Genomic DNA, 15,865 nt, shown 5'->3' with positions numbered 1-15,865 from the left:
TACTTCTGTACACATTCTCTAAGGCGTACTGTTTGAATGAATTTGAATAAACTTCAGAGAAATGTGACAGTATTTTGGGGCTAAATAATGTAAAATTAACCAATGTCTTTGTTTTTCTCCCTCTGATTTGTACTTCCAGGTTCTAGTAAACATTGGAAGGAACTTTGACGAGGAGAGAAGTAACTTCATTGCGCCGCGCAAAGGGATTTACAGTTTTAACTTCCATGTAGTCAAAGTCTACAACCGCCAGACCATACAGGTATCTGTTGTGTTCGTTTGTGCGTGTCTGTTTTCTCCCTCAGCTGAAAAGTTGAGCATCAGCTTCTTCCGTAGTGGTTTTGTGGGACAGAAGCTGGTTCTTCTAACTGTTTTGCATACAAAACGAGAGCTGCTGGTGGAGGGTTGTTGCAGAAAGCACTTGGTACCGTTTATTAATTTGTCACGGGCTTGTGCACAGCCCGCAGGATGCCCCCGCAGAATCTCTGGGATGCACATTTGTGCATACAACATGATGATGCAGGATGAGCCACCCATCCTTTAATTAATGCAACTCTTGCAAATTAAATGGTTGTACAATTATGCTGCAGCTCCCCTGGGGGTTCTGCCATCATGTTTTGCTACTTATATGCTATTATTAGAGGCTTGTATTAATGAACAACAACCAGACTGAGGGATTGGAGAAGGGGGGAAAGAGGGTTAAGCTAGCCGTTCAGCCTCGATGATGGCCAACACTTGACTCATGGCACCGAGTTAATTAAGCCTGCCTCATCACGCAGGAAACACCTGATGAAGCCTTTCGCTGCGTTTTCTTGTGTCTGAGACTCCTTAATGGGATCTAAATGTGAAGTTGCAGCTTTGATGGCATTATTTTATCATAAAAAGTTCACGGCTTAAGCGCTCGTTTGGCTGAATCAATCCTCATTGTGTGAAAAACTCATGCTGGTAGATCGCCTTTGAGCCGCTCGGCAAAAGAATGGACCGCATATGTGGAAAAAGTAAGAGGGTCTGAGGCAAAGAGGAAAACCGGAGTGGTGAAAGAAGTATGACACTCTATAGAATAAAGATTAGGGCAGTTTTTAATGATCTTTCCATTTAAAGGAGGTAAAGTGGCAAAATCCGCCAATTTTTGTAGCGATAAAACGATATGCGTCATCATTTAGCGTTGCTTAATATTAATTTGATGCTAAAACACATAAACATCCACATGAAAAAAATACAATTTACATTTCTCATTTATCTTATTTTTCATATCTAATTTCATATTTAATTGACTTTTCTTTTTCATTGCTGTAAAAAAAGTCACACCCAGTTTCCCATAAGAGGAAGCCACACCCACAATTTCCCGACATTTCACATTAAAACTGATAATCTTCCTCAGAATCTGAGCGACAATTTCCTTGTTTTTTTGCCTCATAGTGACCTTAGATTAACAAAATCAAAATCTGTCTGGAAGAATATGAACATAGAAACAAAATGTCAAAACAATACTTGGATTTAATACTTAAATAAGAATGAGAAAACGGGCGTGGCTTTTTCCATCAAAAAGGGGCGGGGCTTGAAAAAAAGATGATGGGGCATGGATTTTTGAAAAAAAGAAGAATAGCATTATGCTTATTTTCCTTTTCCTTACCTTCAAGTTGATTTTTTTTATTCTAAAACACATTCTCGTCACTCTTCAACATTTTATTGATTCAGTTCTCTTTTGTTTTCAAAAACACATTTATTTTTATAAAAATATAATTTTTTTTCACATTTTCTATGCTCAAGCAGCAACTCTGGTCGATGGGTGAAAAACATTGACTTTGAAGACTAGTTGGGAAAATTTTTTTAACTGTGTAAAAATGAATAGTTTTTCTTTTTTAAATGTTGTTTTAGTTTAAAAACACCAAGAAAATGCCCATCATTTAAAATTGAATTGATATGGCAGAACATAAAAACTACAGAAATTATGTTTTAAATCATGTGTTAGATGTTATTAGTTACAATTTTTTGAATTTTAGAATTTTTTTAGAAATAAAATGGAATACATGGTATATTAAAATGTAATAGGTGTCAGTGTTGCACTGTTAGTGATATTTTACAGAAGTGCTGGAGCGTTCATGAAGGCCTCAGGTCACCTGTTAGCGCTGAACCTCACATTTATGCTACTAGAGGTCTACCTGTCCAGAATCTTTTACCTTTCAGACGTACATGTTTTCTGCTCTACATCTTCCCATTTAAAGCTTTTACCCATACGATTATTTATTAAATTTTGGCTTGTAATTACTTCTAAATGTCTTAAATTTATTTGCATCCCTCTTCAGGTGTAGTTTTTAGTAAGATAAATTTTTGTTTATGTGTGTTAATAAAACACAATGAGGAGATTCGTAAAACAAATACATTATTGATGTATTTATTATGTAAAAAGTACTGCTTTCTAAAGAGAATTAAGTATTTTTTATTCTATAAAAATGTACTTTCCAAATATTTTTTAACCTATTTCAATAACAAAAAGTCTAAAGTTTTTTTCTTGTAGCTTGATATTAATCTTTAAATTTAGAACAGAAGAATAATATAGAATATAGTTTAATATCACTGCATGTGCAAATAAATAGTGAAGTAGGGCCAACTAGTCCATTTTTAACACTCAAATTATGACAAATGGTTTATAAAAATGAACAATATTTAAACAAATAAATAGATATGGAAAATTTGCCCTCAGTCACATTCACCCCAAAAAGTTTTATTATGATGGTTAAGTGGTTATGGCTGCTGGATGAACACACTTTTTACTCTCTCTGATTGTCCTTCAGCTCTTCCATGGCGGTCATAGTTTACAGGTCATGTCCTGGGTGGAATGTGTGACGTAGGGCAATAATCTGACTATATGATACATATTGTGATACATATCCTATCACTGGACTCACGATACGATACATAGCACAACATATCCAAAGACTGTACCGGAACAATTTTTCACAATTTTTCTTTAAAAACTATGACTTAGAAATAACTACCTGAATATTAATGCACCTTTCATGCTAATAAAATGGTAAAATTTTGGTTTATTTAGTGATCACAGCGTTAAGCACTGCTGCTGTATCTCACACAAAATGCTTTTACCCAAGCAAATTCATAATGCTATTCTTTTGGTAAATATTTGTTCTTAAAGGAAACGTCAATATTTTCTAATAAAAGAAAGAAAAACATAGAATGAATGTCCCTTCCCCAGTTAGGTTCTAAAAGTAAGATTGAGGAAATAAAGAGCTGTAAAGTGTTGTGGTTGGGCATTTGGTTGCAAAAAAAAAGTAAGATGCTGAAATTAATTAATTATCGTCTTGCCAACATTTTAAATTGATACAAGTATCGCCAAATGAAATATTTCAATATATCACCAAATTGATTTCCCTCTTTCCTCCTACTCTGAGGATGCTTTTTACTTTTTCACCCTGAAGTGTGTAGATCCTCCAGTTTTGGAAGAGGACAGCCAATGTCTTCTGTGCCATGTTTATGACCCTCTGGAGGACTTTCCTCTTAGTCAGGGGTGCCCAAATCCAGGCCTGGAGGGCCACACATGTTTTCCAGCCAACCTGAAGTTGAAGCTCTTTATTGGCCAAACACACCCGATCCAGGTAATCAACAGCAGATTAGGCAAGGTTTTTAGAAAACCAGCAGGAGCCTGACCCTCAAGGCCTGGATTTGGACACCCCTGCTCTAAGTCAGTCTGCGGCTGGTGAACCAGTAGGATGCTTTCTCTGGAGTACTGGTAGAAGGACCTCTGAGTTTTGCTCCATCACTTCCCTTAGAAAGTAGAGTCTCTGCTGGGCAATTTTCAGCAGCTCAGAGGTGTTTGTTCTCCAAGTCAGGTCCTCTTCTATCTGGTCTACCAGAAACCGGAACAGTTTCTTTACAGTTTCTGATGGGAGGTGGAAAAATATCTGTTCCTTCTGTCATCAATGATCAGCTCATTGGTCTTTGTGTTGAGGAGCGGGTTATACTCCTTACACCACCTTGAGAGCTGCTCCACCTCCTCCCCATGAGCTGACTCATCCCCTTCTGATGAGTCCCATCATGGTCGTCTGCAAACTCCATAGAATTGTTGCTTTGGTGGGCATCAGAACCCAGCCCTGTGGAAGCTGCAGAAGTGAGGCCTGATCTGGGTCGAAGTCATGAAATTAACGGCACCCACAAGGAGTGAAAGGCGGAGCCTCAGAGGTCAAGGCGTCTAACTTCCGACTAGGAAAAGAGCTCACAAAAATAATTCATATTTCATTAAAGATATGTACTTTTTAGTGTTTAAAAGGTAATCATATTTATAGATTTAGTTTACTCTGAAAGGCTCACAACAGCATGATATAGGCTATTTAAACGCCGAGCTATGATCTAAAAAGAGCTCCACAGCCTTCAGGTGGGAAAGTCCAGCATGGAGGGCTGTGGATCAGCGTCTGTGAGATGTGAGATTCCTTTGGTGACGGAACTATGATGAAGGATTTCAGACATGGTTTAGCAGTGGACAGGACCACCACCTGGTTGAAGACATTGGTGAAGAGTCTAGCCAGTTGGTCAGCATAGTCATGAAATACTAGACCAATTAAATATGGAGGCCGTCTTGAAGAATGACTTTTGTTGTGGACCTCCTTGCCTTTTATTTGGTTTTAGATCATGTGACTGACTCATCCCCTACTATACTAGAACTTTAGTGACACTATGGTGTTTCTGTTCATCTTTTTTTATTCTGCACCATAGACTGTAAAAATTAATGGACAAAGCAAGCACCGAGGTCCCCCATTGGAAATGCATTACTTCCTCTCCTCGCGAAAGTAGGCCGCCGCTTTCCCCGTCAATTCCTGAAATGGATACCGCCATTTGCAAACAATCTCCAGCGATTGGTCTGAGTCATAGCTGAGTCATCGAATCTACAGGAAGTACTGTCGCCAATCAGGAGTGAGATTATTGCAACCGTCTGCCTCTTTCCACGCCTTTACCATGGGACCGCGGATGTAAACGCTGGCTCGAGACGACCGTGAAGCTGGCTTCCGAATTTTCCGAACAGGACCTGTTTTTAGGTGGTCTGAGTTCGAAAAATACAGTGGAACGCTCTCGCTGTGAATCGGAAGCCAACTTCATCGTCGTCGCCTCGAGAGAATTGTACAAGTCATTGCTGAAGCCGAGGGAGAACCATTCCAACATTTGATTCTGTCAGCGGTCCTTTTGGATTTACTTACATTTATTCCTTTTTGTCGAGATAAAAGGAGCATTTGGGTGACGCTGTGCCCGAACTGCGCGCGGCCCCCTCGCGCGAGCCACAGCGTTACTTCACATGCAGGTTTACAGTCTGATCAGATGCACGTGAGAAGCGCGTTCAGCGGTATTTAAAATAAATAACCATCCTAACAAGTGAACAGCTGGATCTTTTTTCTGTTTGAAAATACGAGTGAAAAGTGAAAAATGAACATTAAACAAAGAAAAAAGTCCAAAGCACATAACCTCAGAGTGAAATCTATTTCTACAGAGTAAATCCTCATCTAAAAATGTGGAGAGCATGGGTCTCTTGTTGTTTTAAACTGCTGCATCGGTACATTCCACTGAGGAAAACAACAGTAGAACAATGACTGGTAGGTACATTGTTGAATTGTAAAGTAGGTGTTAAAGGTCTTTTGACGGAGCCATTGATGAAGTCTGCTCCCATTGGCTACCCGTCACCTGTCACTCAAACCCCCCAGACGGTCGACGTCAGACCCACAAACGCTTATTGAGCCATCTGATTGGTCAATTTATAACTCTAATAACTTGTGATAATGGAAAAAAATCTTTGAAAAAAAATTAGGATTAGAAAAAAGAAGTTAAGCAGAAAGCAGCAGAGGAAGAATGATTATTCTGACATATAAAATGACTGAGAAATAACTGTCTGTTTCTCAATGTGAGTCAATGGGACTTTGGCCTTTTTGCAACCCAGTGGTACTTCCTATATGGAACACGGAAGTAGGGGGGCTTGCTTCGTCCAGTTATTTTATATACAGTCTATGTTCTGCACACTTTTTGGACATTCGTAGCACCTCAGGTCATTCAGCTTTCAAAATATTCAGCTCTTTTAGGAGATTACTGCTCGCAAGTTTCACCTTCATAGCTGTTTAACTATTCAACTAACTACTACTTTTTTAACTCCTTTAAAATGGCTTACGGAGTTAGGTTTTTCAGGCTATTTTAGAATTTAACTAATATTTTAGCTAAATGTTAGCTTACTTGGGGGCTATTATGGCCTTTCCTACAATTTTAATGCTCTTTTGGAGCTTAGAGGATATTTTAGCTACATGCTAGTTTTTTATTTATTTATTTTTTGTTGCTATTTTGGTTTTTAGTGAGGTTTTTTTTAGGCCACTGGTATTTCAAAGCTTAGCTAGTATTTTAGCTATATGCTAGTTTTTGTGGCTATATTGGAATTTACTGAAGATTTTTATGCTATTGTGGATCTTATCTAATATTTTAGCTGCATGCTAAGATTTTTTTTGCCCATGTTTTCTATTTTTTACATTTTTTCTTGGTATTTCACACTTTAGCTAATATTTAGCTCTATGCTAGATTTTTTTATTTTTGTTTTGCTATTTTGACATCTATTGAGGTTTTTTAGGCTATTTTGGAGTTTATCCAATGTTTTAGCTACATGCTAGCTGTTTTGGCGAAATTACATTTTTCCCGTTTCTTAGGCTAATTTGGGATTAGCTAATATTTCAGCAAGCTATCAGCTTCAGTGTTTTTATCTATCAATTTTAGCATCTTCAGCTACCAGCACTGGCATCTTAACTGGCCATATTCAGCTTACAGCATTCACACTAGCATTTATCGTAGTTAATGGTCTATATCTAGTTGCTTTAGCCTTTTTTATGCCAACAGTTGCCAACATGTTGTATGTTGCTGATTTAAAAGAGCTATAAAGATGTTCAATTCCTGTTTTTGTAAACTCTTGGTAGAATTCTGCGACCATGTGACCAGTGTTCATTCCGTTTTTAACTCCAATGGAGAGCAGGAGCATCTAGTGGCTATCTGGAGACATTACATCCTATGAAGAAAGACAATTTATTGATGGATGACAACAGTTATATCAGAAGCAAAGAAACAGAAAACTCATTGTAGCCATTATAATAAGCATGCATACCTTTTCTTTACATTTTTATTAGTTTTTTCTATAACCCTTTCATAATATGAAACAAGTTTCCTGTTTCTTGGTAGAAAGCACTTAAAACCAGCAGCAGTAGTACACACAAACCCACAAAAATGTGTTGTGTTGGGACTTTTCAGCTGTTTTAAATTCACAGCTGTTAGTCACCTCTGAACTTATGTTTAAGTTAGTTGCAGTTCTCCACCTGACCAGTAGAAAATTTCCCAGCCCATCACTCCAAGCAAAACTAAGTCCTGAATGCTGCAGATCTATGTGGAGAGCTCCAGCAGTGTGACTGCACAGATCCAGACTAACACACAAACACAGTCTGCAAGACAGATGCTTGGTTTGATTCCCCTAATCTGCTGAGTTTGGCAGCAGATGACAGAAGCTTGGTTTGTGAAGGAGACGGGGCGTTGATGAATGTGCTCTTTGCACATGAGGATTTTACAAACACTCAACAGCAGTGAGTCACAGACTTAAAACTGTACATTCATATTTTCATCCAAACCTGCAGAATCTCTTCCTGTTCGCAGGATGTGCTCCACATCACCACAAAGAATAATTTTGTGGGTTTTTGCATTATAGATGCTTCATCAAAAAGACATTAAGTAAAAAAAAACAGTGTTTTCAGTGGATAACTGGTAAGATATGTTTACTTTTTATGTTTTTGTACTTAAATTCCCACTCTTATTATCTTTTGATCTATTTTCAAAGCATTTACAGTTGTAATACAATTCTGATTTTGCTGTTTTTAGCCAAAACAAGGGAAAAAAAAGTGTTGTTTTCTACGACATAGTTTCTTCAGAGCAGAGTTAACTCGCCCACAATTCCTATCATCCATCTGTCTATGTGCTCTCCTGCTGCTTACAGACCCTCACAACCCCAAGCTAACAGTAGTAGTGCAACAAAAACTTGAGCAATGTTGGAGCTTTCCAGTCGTACAGTTCTGAGACAGATTTCAGCTCAGGCGAGGGAAATGTACATGGATTTATTTGTTTGCACATGTATGCATCAGAATGGAGCGGACCCATAGACTGTATATAAAATAACTGGACGAAGCAAGCCCCCCTACTTCCGTGTTCCATATAGGAAGTACCACTGGGTTGCAAAAAGGCCAAAGTCCCATTGACTTACATTGAGAAACAGACAGTTATTTCTCAGTCATTTTATATGTCAGAATAATCATTCTTCCTCTGCTGCTTTCTGATTAACTTCCTTTTTCTAATCCTAATTTTTTTTCAAAGATTTTTTTCCATTATCACAAGTTATTAGAGTTATAAATTGACCAATCAGATGGCTCAATAAGCGTTTGTGGGTCTGACGTCGACCGTCTGGGGGGTTTGAGTGACAGGTGACGGGTAGCCAATGGGAGCAGACTTCATCAATGGCTCCGTCAAAAGACCTTTAACACCTACTTTACAATTCAACAATGTACCTACCAGTCATTGTTCTACTGTTGTTTTCCTCAGTGGAATGTACCGATGCAGCAGTTTAAAACAACAAGAGACCCATGCTCTCCACATTTTTAGATGAGGATTTACTCTGTAGAAATAGATTTCACTCTGAGGTTATGTGCTTTGGACTTTTTTCTTTGTTTAATGTTCATTTTTCACTTTTCACTCGTATTTTCAAACAGAAAAAAGATCCAGCTGTTCACTTGTTAGGATGGTTATTTATTTTAAATACCGCTGAACGCGCTTCTCACGTGCATCTGATCAGACTGTAAACCTGCATGTGAAGTAACGCTGTGGCTCGCGCGAGGGGGCCGCGCGCAGTTCGGGCACAGCGTCACCCAAATGCTCCTTTTATCTCGACAAAAAGGAATAAATGTAAGTAAATCCAAAAGGACCGCTGACAGAATCAAATGTTGGGATGGTTCTCCCTCGGCTTCAGCAATGACTTGTACAATTCTCTCGAGGCGACGACGATGAAGTTGGCTTCCGATTCACAGCGAGAGCGTTCCACTGTATTTTTCGAACTTAGACCACCTAAAAACAGGTCCTGTTCGGAAAATTCGGAAGCCAGCTTCACGGTCGTCTCGAGCCAGCGTTTACATCCGCGGTCTCATGGTAAAGGCGTGGAAAGAGGCAGACGGTTGCAATAATCTCACTCCTGATTGGCGACAGTACTTCCTGTAGATTCGATGACTCAGCTATGACTCAGACCAATCGCTGGAGATTGTTTGCAAATGGCGGTATCCATTTCAGGAATTGACGGGGAAAGCGGCGGCCTACTTTTGCGAGGAGAGGAAGTAATGCATTTCCAATGGGGGACCTCGGTGCTTGCTTTGTCCATTAATTTTTACAGTCTATGAGCGGACCCGATTATAGTTTGCACATAGAAACTACCATATTTTTCAAACTGCATTTCTTTTGTCTGCTCCTGATTCACCACAATTTGAATAAAAAATGCTCAAAAATTTAATTTTAAGGGTAAGTTTCTTTAAATATGTCTTCCATCATCAGAAAAAGGCAAAAAGAACATGTTAAAAATAATTTTTAAATAGAGGGGCTCTTTAAGTTGTCATATATAAGTCAACAAAAACACAGTAAGTACAGTTGTATATGCAGTTTGTCCATTCCATGCTGATAAACACAGATCTGTCTGAGACAGCATCTGCTCTGGGTGTCGCATGAGGAGAAAAATTGCTCCTAACAATGTAGGTAATGCTATTTTCTCGTTCTCCTGCCCTGCTCTCCACCACTTCTTCCCCTCTGGTTGCTCAGCATTTGTTTATTTTTTAATCATAATTTAAAGACCACCAGGAACATTTCTATAATGGATTAAAAGACGATTGGAGTGGGACTTTAAGAAAAACTTGTCTGCATAAATGTGTATAAATCTCTGCTCTGTTTAGCCCTGTGTAAATTGTCTGTAGACAGTTTAAATAAAGTTTTTTTTATCTCTGATAAGGTCACTACTGTGCACACACTAAGAAAAACCTGGTGAAAACTCCGACAGTTGGAGCTTTTCAAACACATTTCAAATTTTTGTACGTTTAGAATCGAATCCAACAACATTTTGTGTTTTTCCTTTTTTGGAAAAAGATGTTGAAGACTTCTGACTTCTTTAACTTAATCAAGATCACTTTTAATGCCCCCCTCCTCCCTTCCAGCTCTCCCTACAGAAGAGGCTGTGAGAATCCAAACTCTTCATGCAGCAGAACCTCTCAGCTGCATTAAGGACAGTAGATGTTTCCACCTGTTTCTTGCCTCAGAGTTCAGATTGAAACATGAACTAAGACAGAGTCTGATCTGAATAGGTTTATGTGTTTCTGCTGTAAACAATTAACCTGACAAACATACAAAAATATAGAAGATCTAAAATCAGCAGCTGGTTTGTCTACCTGCTTAAAATTCATCAAGTGAGAAATTAAATCTCTGTAAAAAAGAAGGAAATTAAAACAAGAGCAAACAGAAATAAACAGATTAAAAGGAAAAACAGAAAACAAAGAAGTAAATAGTTATTAAAAAGGAAATACAAAAAGCCCTTGTATCCCAAAACTGGTTATCAGAAATTTATAGATACATGCATTTCTTATCAATTTGGTTGAAAAAAAACATTTTTTAAGTCTAGTTTCATGTTGACTTGAGACAGATTGAAAAGAAAATAGTTTTCGGATGCAAAATTACCAAAACAATACATTTTTCCAGATTTATTTTTTTGCTCTTTTTTATAAATTGTATTTTTCCTAAGTGAAGTTGGCTAAAAAAAGACACTTAGATAAGGATTTTTTGTCTGTTTGCTTTTAATTTAAGTTTTTTTTTCCAGTCTATGAACCTACAACACAAAGTCTTAAATTCAAGGTGACAATGATTTTGTTTAGTAAAATGTCAGATTTTAACCCACATGTGGAGACAGTCCTCCTTCCACCTCGTCAACCTCTTCTTTTTTATCTTTCTTTCCCTTATTCTCTCCTTTCTCATTTTCCTCCTATTGATTGTATATAAAGAACTGGACGGAGTGGCTGTGACATCACTCAAAGAAAATTCTTTACCTCTGGCTCCAGCAAAATTAAGCTAATTCAGTTGCTGTTCATCCCGCAATATGGACGTCGCCATCTTGGAGCCAGATGCCAGTGATTGGTCCAAGTTAGTCAAACTCCGGTCATTTTTTGATCTATTTTCAAAACGTTCTCTTTTAACTAGGATTATTGCTTTTTTTTTTTCTGAAAAGTGTCTTTTTTTCAAAGTAAGACTAGGCTATAGTGCTCTAGGGTTAAATATTAATGAAACAAAAGTTCAGGAGTTGGTCATAACTTTATGACTATTACAGAAATATTTGGTTCATACATCTTATTTTGAGCTGTGACGCACCGATAAAGCACCTCTTTATGCATCAATTCCAGTGTTTACATCCTTTATATATAACCTTTATTTAAATTGGTAGGTCTATTTGAAGTAATTCTCATTTGGTTAAGAGGCAGCACACGAGAACAACAGTTATTAGTGTATCTAAGTGAACGTGCAGCAAAACATTATTGTCTCAAAATGTTTTTATATCACTTAGCTGAAAATAAAAATGTATGAATGTATGTGTCACTCGAATGTTGAAAATGGTCAAAATATTTCTAATGTCAGATGTTTTTCAGACTGGTTTCCTTTCAATGTCATTCATAAAGTGAGAAATAAGTCAGACAGCTTTGTTAATAAGAGGTTGTTAACTAATGCAAACCGATCTGACTGGAGACGAAATGACAATCTGACCAAACAATAAGATTCATAGTTTTTACCTTGGCTACCGTTGTACCTACCTTCAGGGAAAAGTTATCCGAGATGTTGCTCAGTGTCCAGATCTAACTCTGTATATACAATCTAAATTTCCTTAAGGAAAAAGCACTTAAATTCCTCCGAGTTTCCTTCCATTTTGCAGCACTCTGAACAACCAAGTTGTTTTGGTAAGACCTTTTATTACCTGTCCTCCTGATCAGAGATGTTTATGTCAAGTTGGCAGTTGCTGAGCTTACTGAGACATCTAAAGACCCAAGAGACCTTTGTAGATACTTTATAGTACTTATTTCATTAGTTAGGGTGTGAAACCACAAATTCCTAAAATTTATTCTTTGATATTCTCATTTCTGAAGCTCTGAATTTTTTGTTTTCATTACTTTTAGACCATAATCACAAAAAGTACTGAAACTATTCCAGTGTCCGTGTAGTTTATGAATTGACTGATAGAAAAAAAAAATAAACTTTTCATGAATTCAAACTGTTCCTGTGGATGTTAGCTGTTATCTACCTCTAAGGCTTTGTTTGCATTTGTTTTAGCAATTAAAAACTGTTGCCTTTAGGCAAGGCTGGTTTATTGGTTTGACATAATTCAATGCTTTACAGAAAAAAAAAACAAAAGGACAGAAATTATAATAAAAATAATAACATTGAAAGCTGTTGTTTTAAAATAAATTTCACTTTGAAAAAAGATTAGGACAGGGCAGAAAATAACAGATGTTAGATTGTGAACACAATGTTCCCTAAAAGTGACAGAGTTTTAAAAATGGATTGAAGTATAACAGTCATGTTCTTAGTGGTGAGGGAGATAGTTTTTTTGTGTGGAAACTAAATAATTCCCAGTTTTTCCCCCTCAAATGACTTCATTTGACCCACTTTTCTTGAGTTGTGAATCTTCACCTTCAACGGCCATCACAGTTAACCGATGCTCATTCTGAGTCATCAGTCTCTCATGAGGCTGATTTTCAGTCTTTACCTTAACCCATGAAGACAGAAGGAAAGATTTGTAAACTGTGGTTATTTCATAACCTGGTTCACTACTTGAATAGAACCTGGTTTTGTTTAGAGATCATTAAATTAGGTTTTTCAACAATTGAATTTTTGCTTTTTCCTGATAACCTTAAAAAGTTTAAATACATTAGGAAAATAAGCATAAAATATGTTACAAAAGTCAGATGTGTGTTTGTTGGATTGTGGGACGATGGGCGGACTGAGCTAAAATGTAACCTTTTTGGCAACTGTGTCTAAACCTGTTGGCATTTATTAAAAATGCTTTCTCATAAATCCAGAGCAGCTTTCCATCAATCCTGCAGTCTGTTAACTGTTGAAGAACACAACTGTCTTCATTGTTACTGTATAAACTTTGAGTTTTCAGATTTTTTGGAAATGTCAATAGTCTCTACCTAAAACAATGGCTGTAGCAACTAAAACACAATGTCAGCACTGAATTATTCTACATCACATGTACCCAAATATAAAAAAAAAAATAAATCTTTACATATAAACGTTTTAAATTTCTTAAAAAAAACTGACCTTGCTACTCATAATCAGTCCAAAAAATTCAGTATGTCAAGAACATCATTGAGCATTTCTAACACTGTTCATTGCCTTTTTAGGAAACTTAAACTCAACTATGACATTAAATGCATTCATTATTGTTGGAGTCTTCTCTTAATTATTTGGGTTACATTCTAAATATATCCTGCAAAAGACCAAATCCACAAATTAGACAGCTTTATTATTTGATTTGTTTTTAGTTTTTACAATAATTCAAGATATTTTAAGGTTATAAAGCTCCTCACTGCACATTTTATACACTTTTTTCACATTTTTCCCTCTTTTTTTAAACTCTCAAAGTTCAAAAATGTGTTAAAAAAGTGTAGTATTATAGAATAAGCAGGATATTGATTAGCCATATCACTCAAGGCGCAAAAGACAATTCTGTAAGAAGAAAAAGTATAACAAATTAAAATAAGAAAATCTGAGACTGTGAAAAGTAAACCATGTTAAAGTGAACAAACTTTATTAAACTGCTTCGTTATTTAGGTTGTGTTTTTGTAGTTTAGTCCTCTGCATGAATTATGAAAGCTGTGGTCAAGATTTTTTCCACAAACCTTTTTATCCTTCTCAGATGCAATAAAGAGAAAGTAACTTTTAGTAGCTGTCCACTGTAGTGACCACCATGCACCAGTGGGTTAAGTTTTAGTTTTGTGCTGTTAGGATTGTTTTAAATCACTTTGCTTTTTTTTCTTTCTTGAAATATTTGTTTTCATGTCATATTTTTAAAGGAATTTTAATTATGATTATGAGGTTTTTAGCCAAAATCAAAAAGCTTTTGTCTTTAAGTAGGGCTGCCATGATTAGTCGACTAATCGACGACTAATCGACTATTAAAATAGTCAACGACTAATTTAATAGTCGATTAGTCGTTACTTTATATTAAATGGAGTCAGTGTAGTAAAGTTGAAAGTTATAATGGTGTTATGCTAGCTTATTGGACTATTTTGGCATTTATTAAGGTTTTTTTAGGCTATTTTGGAGTTTTTATTTCAGCTACATGCTAGCTGTCTTTGCTAACTTAGGCTTTTTTTAGGCTAATTTGGCCTTTAACTAATATTTTAGTTGGCTATCAGCATCTTCAGCCATCGTCACTAGCATCTTTTGCGGCCAAATTCAGCTTACATTTCATCTATAATGATGCTAGTGTGAATATATATATATATATATATATATATATAGTTTTTAGTTAGTTTAAAGTGAATGATGGTTAAGATTTGTGTTTTACATCAACTTTGTGCATGATCCGATTAGTCGACTAATCGGAAAAAATAATCGGTGACTAGTCGACTATTGAAATAATCGTTTGTGGCAGCCCTATCTTTAAGACATTTTTTATGCACAGTGCCATGTTCATTAGAAATACAGTTCTGGGTTGTGGGCGGGACTGTCAACACAGAGCTTTGGGAACTACAGGTTAATATTACAACAGTTTTACTATCTGTTTGTGGGAGGAGTTTAAAACCAAATCTGAGCTGCTTTAGACCAAAGAAGATGCAGAACTGGTGGAAAGCGGCTCTGCATTTATGAAGAAACACATTTTTTAATGGATGACACCAGGTCCTGACTTAGTGCCAACAGCCAGAGAAAAAGTCTCATTTTGGCTCTGCTCATCCATCGTCCTACGATCACATCCTGCCAGCTTCTGCAGCACATCTGAGACCTTTGTGTGGAAGCCACAAAGCCATTATTGCAACTGATGGACAGAGCTGGTAATGTTAAAGGTTCCAGGTCTGAATAGAGCCTCAGATGGAAAGACAGCGAGTAAACAGCTATAAATTACTGAGCCAAGGAAAGAAGTTGTGTAGAGTTGTGTGTGTGTGTAAGTTTTGTGTGTTTCAGGTTCAGCGCGGATGACTTGCCCGTGTGCTCTTGTGTGCATTAGAGCGAAACGTAGTGATGCTCGTTTTTTCTTGTCTGCCATCTTTGTCTGCGGTCGGAAGCATCACATGCATATTGGACAGAAACCATGCATGTAACACCCCCCCTCCCCCCATGACCCCGTGTCTGCAGGTTGACGTGTTTCTAATCAAACAGGAGATTCAGCTGCAACGCCTTTCCTCTAAACATCCTCCATGTCTTGTTTTATCACACTATAAGGCTGGGTGCAGATAAAAGTGTTTTTCATTTAAAAAGAGGTTCGTAACAAAATGCTGCAAAATAAAAAGAAAACAGTTGGAATATAAAAGAATAAATGTATTGTTTGAAGCAGTTGTTCAACTTAATGAAATTTGAGTCAGTTTTAGTGAAATACAATTAGAAAAAACTGTAAGTATAGAACATTTTCACTTTGTCACCCTGAATTGGTTCATACATGCAAGACAAACTGCTAAGAATTTCGCACGTTAGGAAAATGTCACTGCATTTACTTGAATGAACAGCAGATCATCAATGGTCTTCAATGGATCACAAATAAATTTATTTCTACCTTACTGGCAGAAAG

At 36.9% G+C, this 15,865-nt stretch overlaps 1 protein-coding gene across 1 annotated transcript in view; it reads left to right on the top strand.

The window, feature by feature from the left end:
- cbln1 (cerebellin 1 precursor) overlaps window positions 1-15,865 on the top strand; it is a 34,248-nt gene that overhangs the window by 1,421 nt on the left and 16,962 nt on the right. Inside the window, exon 2 of the mRNA XM_024281581.2 lies at window positions 140-259. Coding sequence (XP_024137349.1) covers window positions 140-259 — 120 coding nt within the window. The remainder of the gene's footprint in view (window positions 1-139; window positions 260-15,865) is intronic.

The sequence above is a fragment of the Oryzias melastigma genome, linkage group LG6 (assembly GCF_002922805.2).
Source record: "Oryzias melastigma strain HK-1 linkage group LG6, ASM292280v2, whole genome shotgun sequence".
Taxonomy (NCBI): domain Eukaryota; kingdom Metazoa; phylum Chordata; class Actinopteri; order Beloniformes; family Adrianichthyidae; genus Oryzias; species Oryzias melastigma.
The sequence above is the reverse complement of the archived record's forward strand: the minus strand, read 5'-3'. Positions and strand labels throughout refer to the sequence as shown.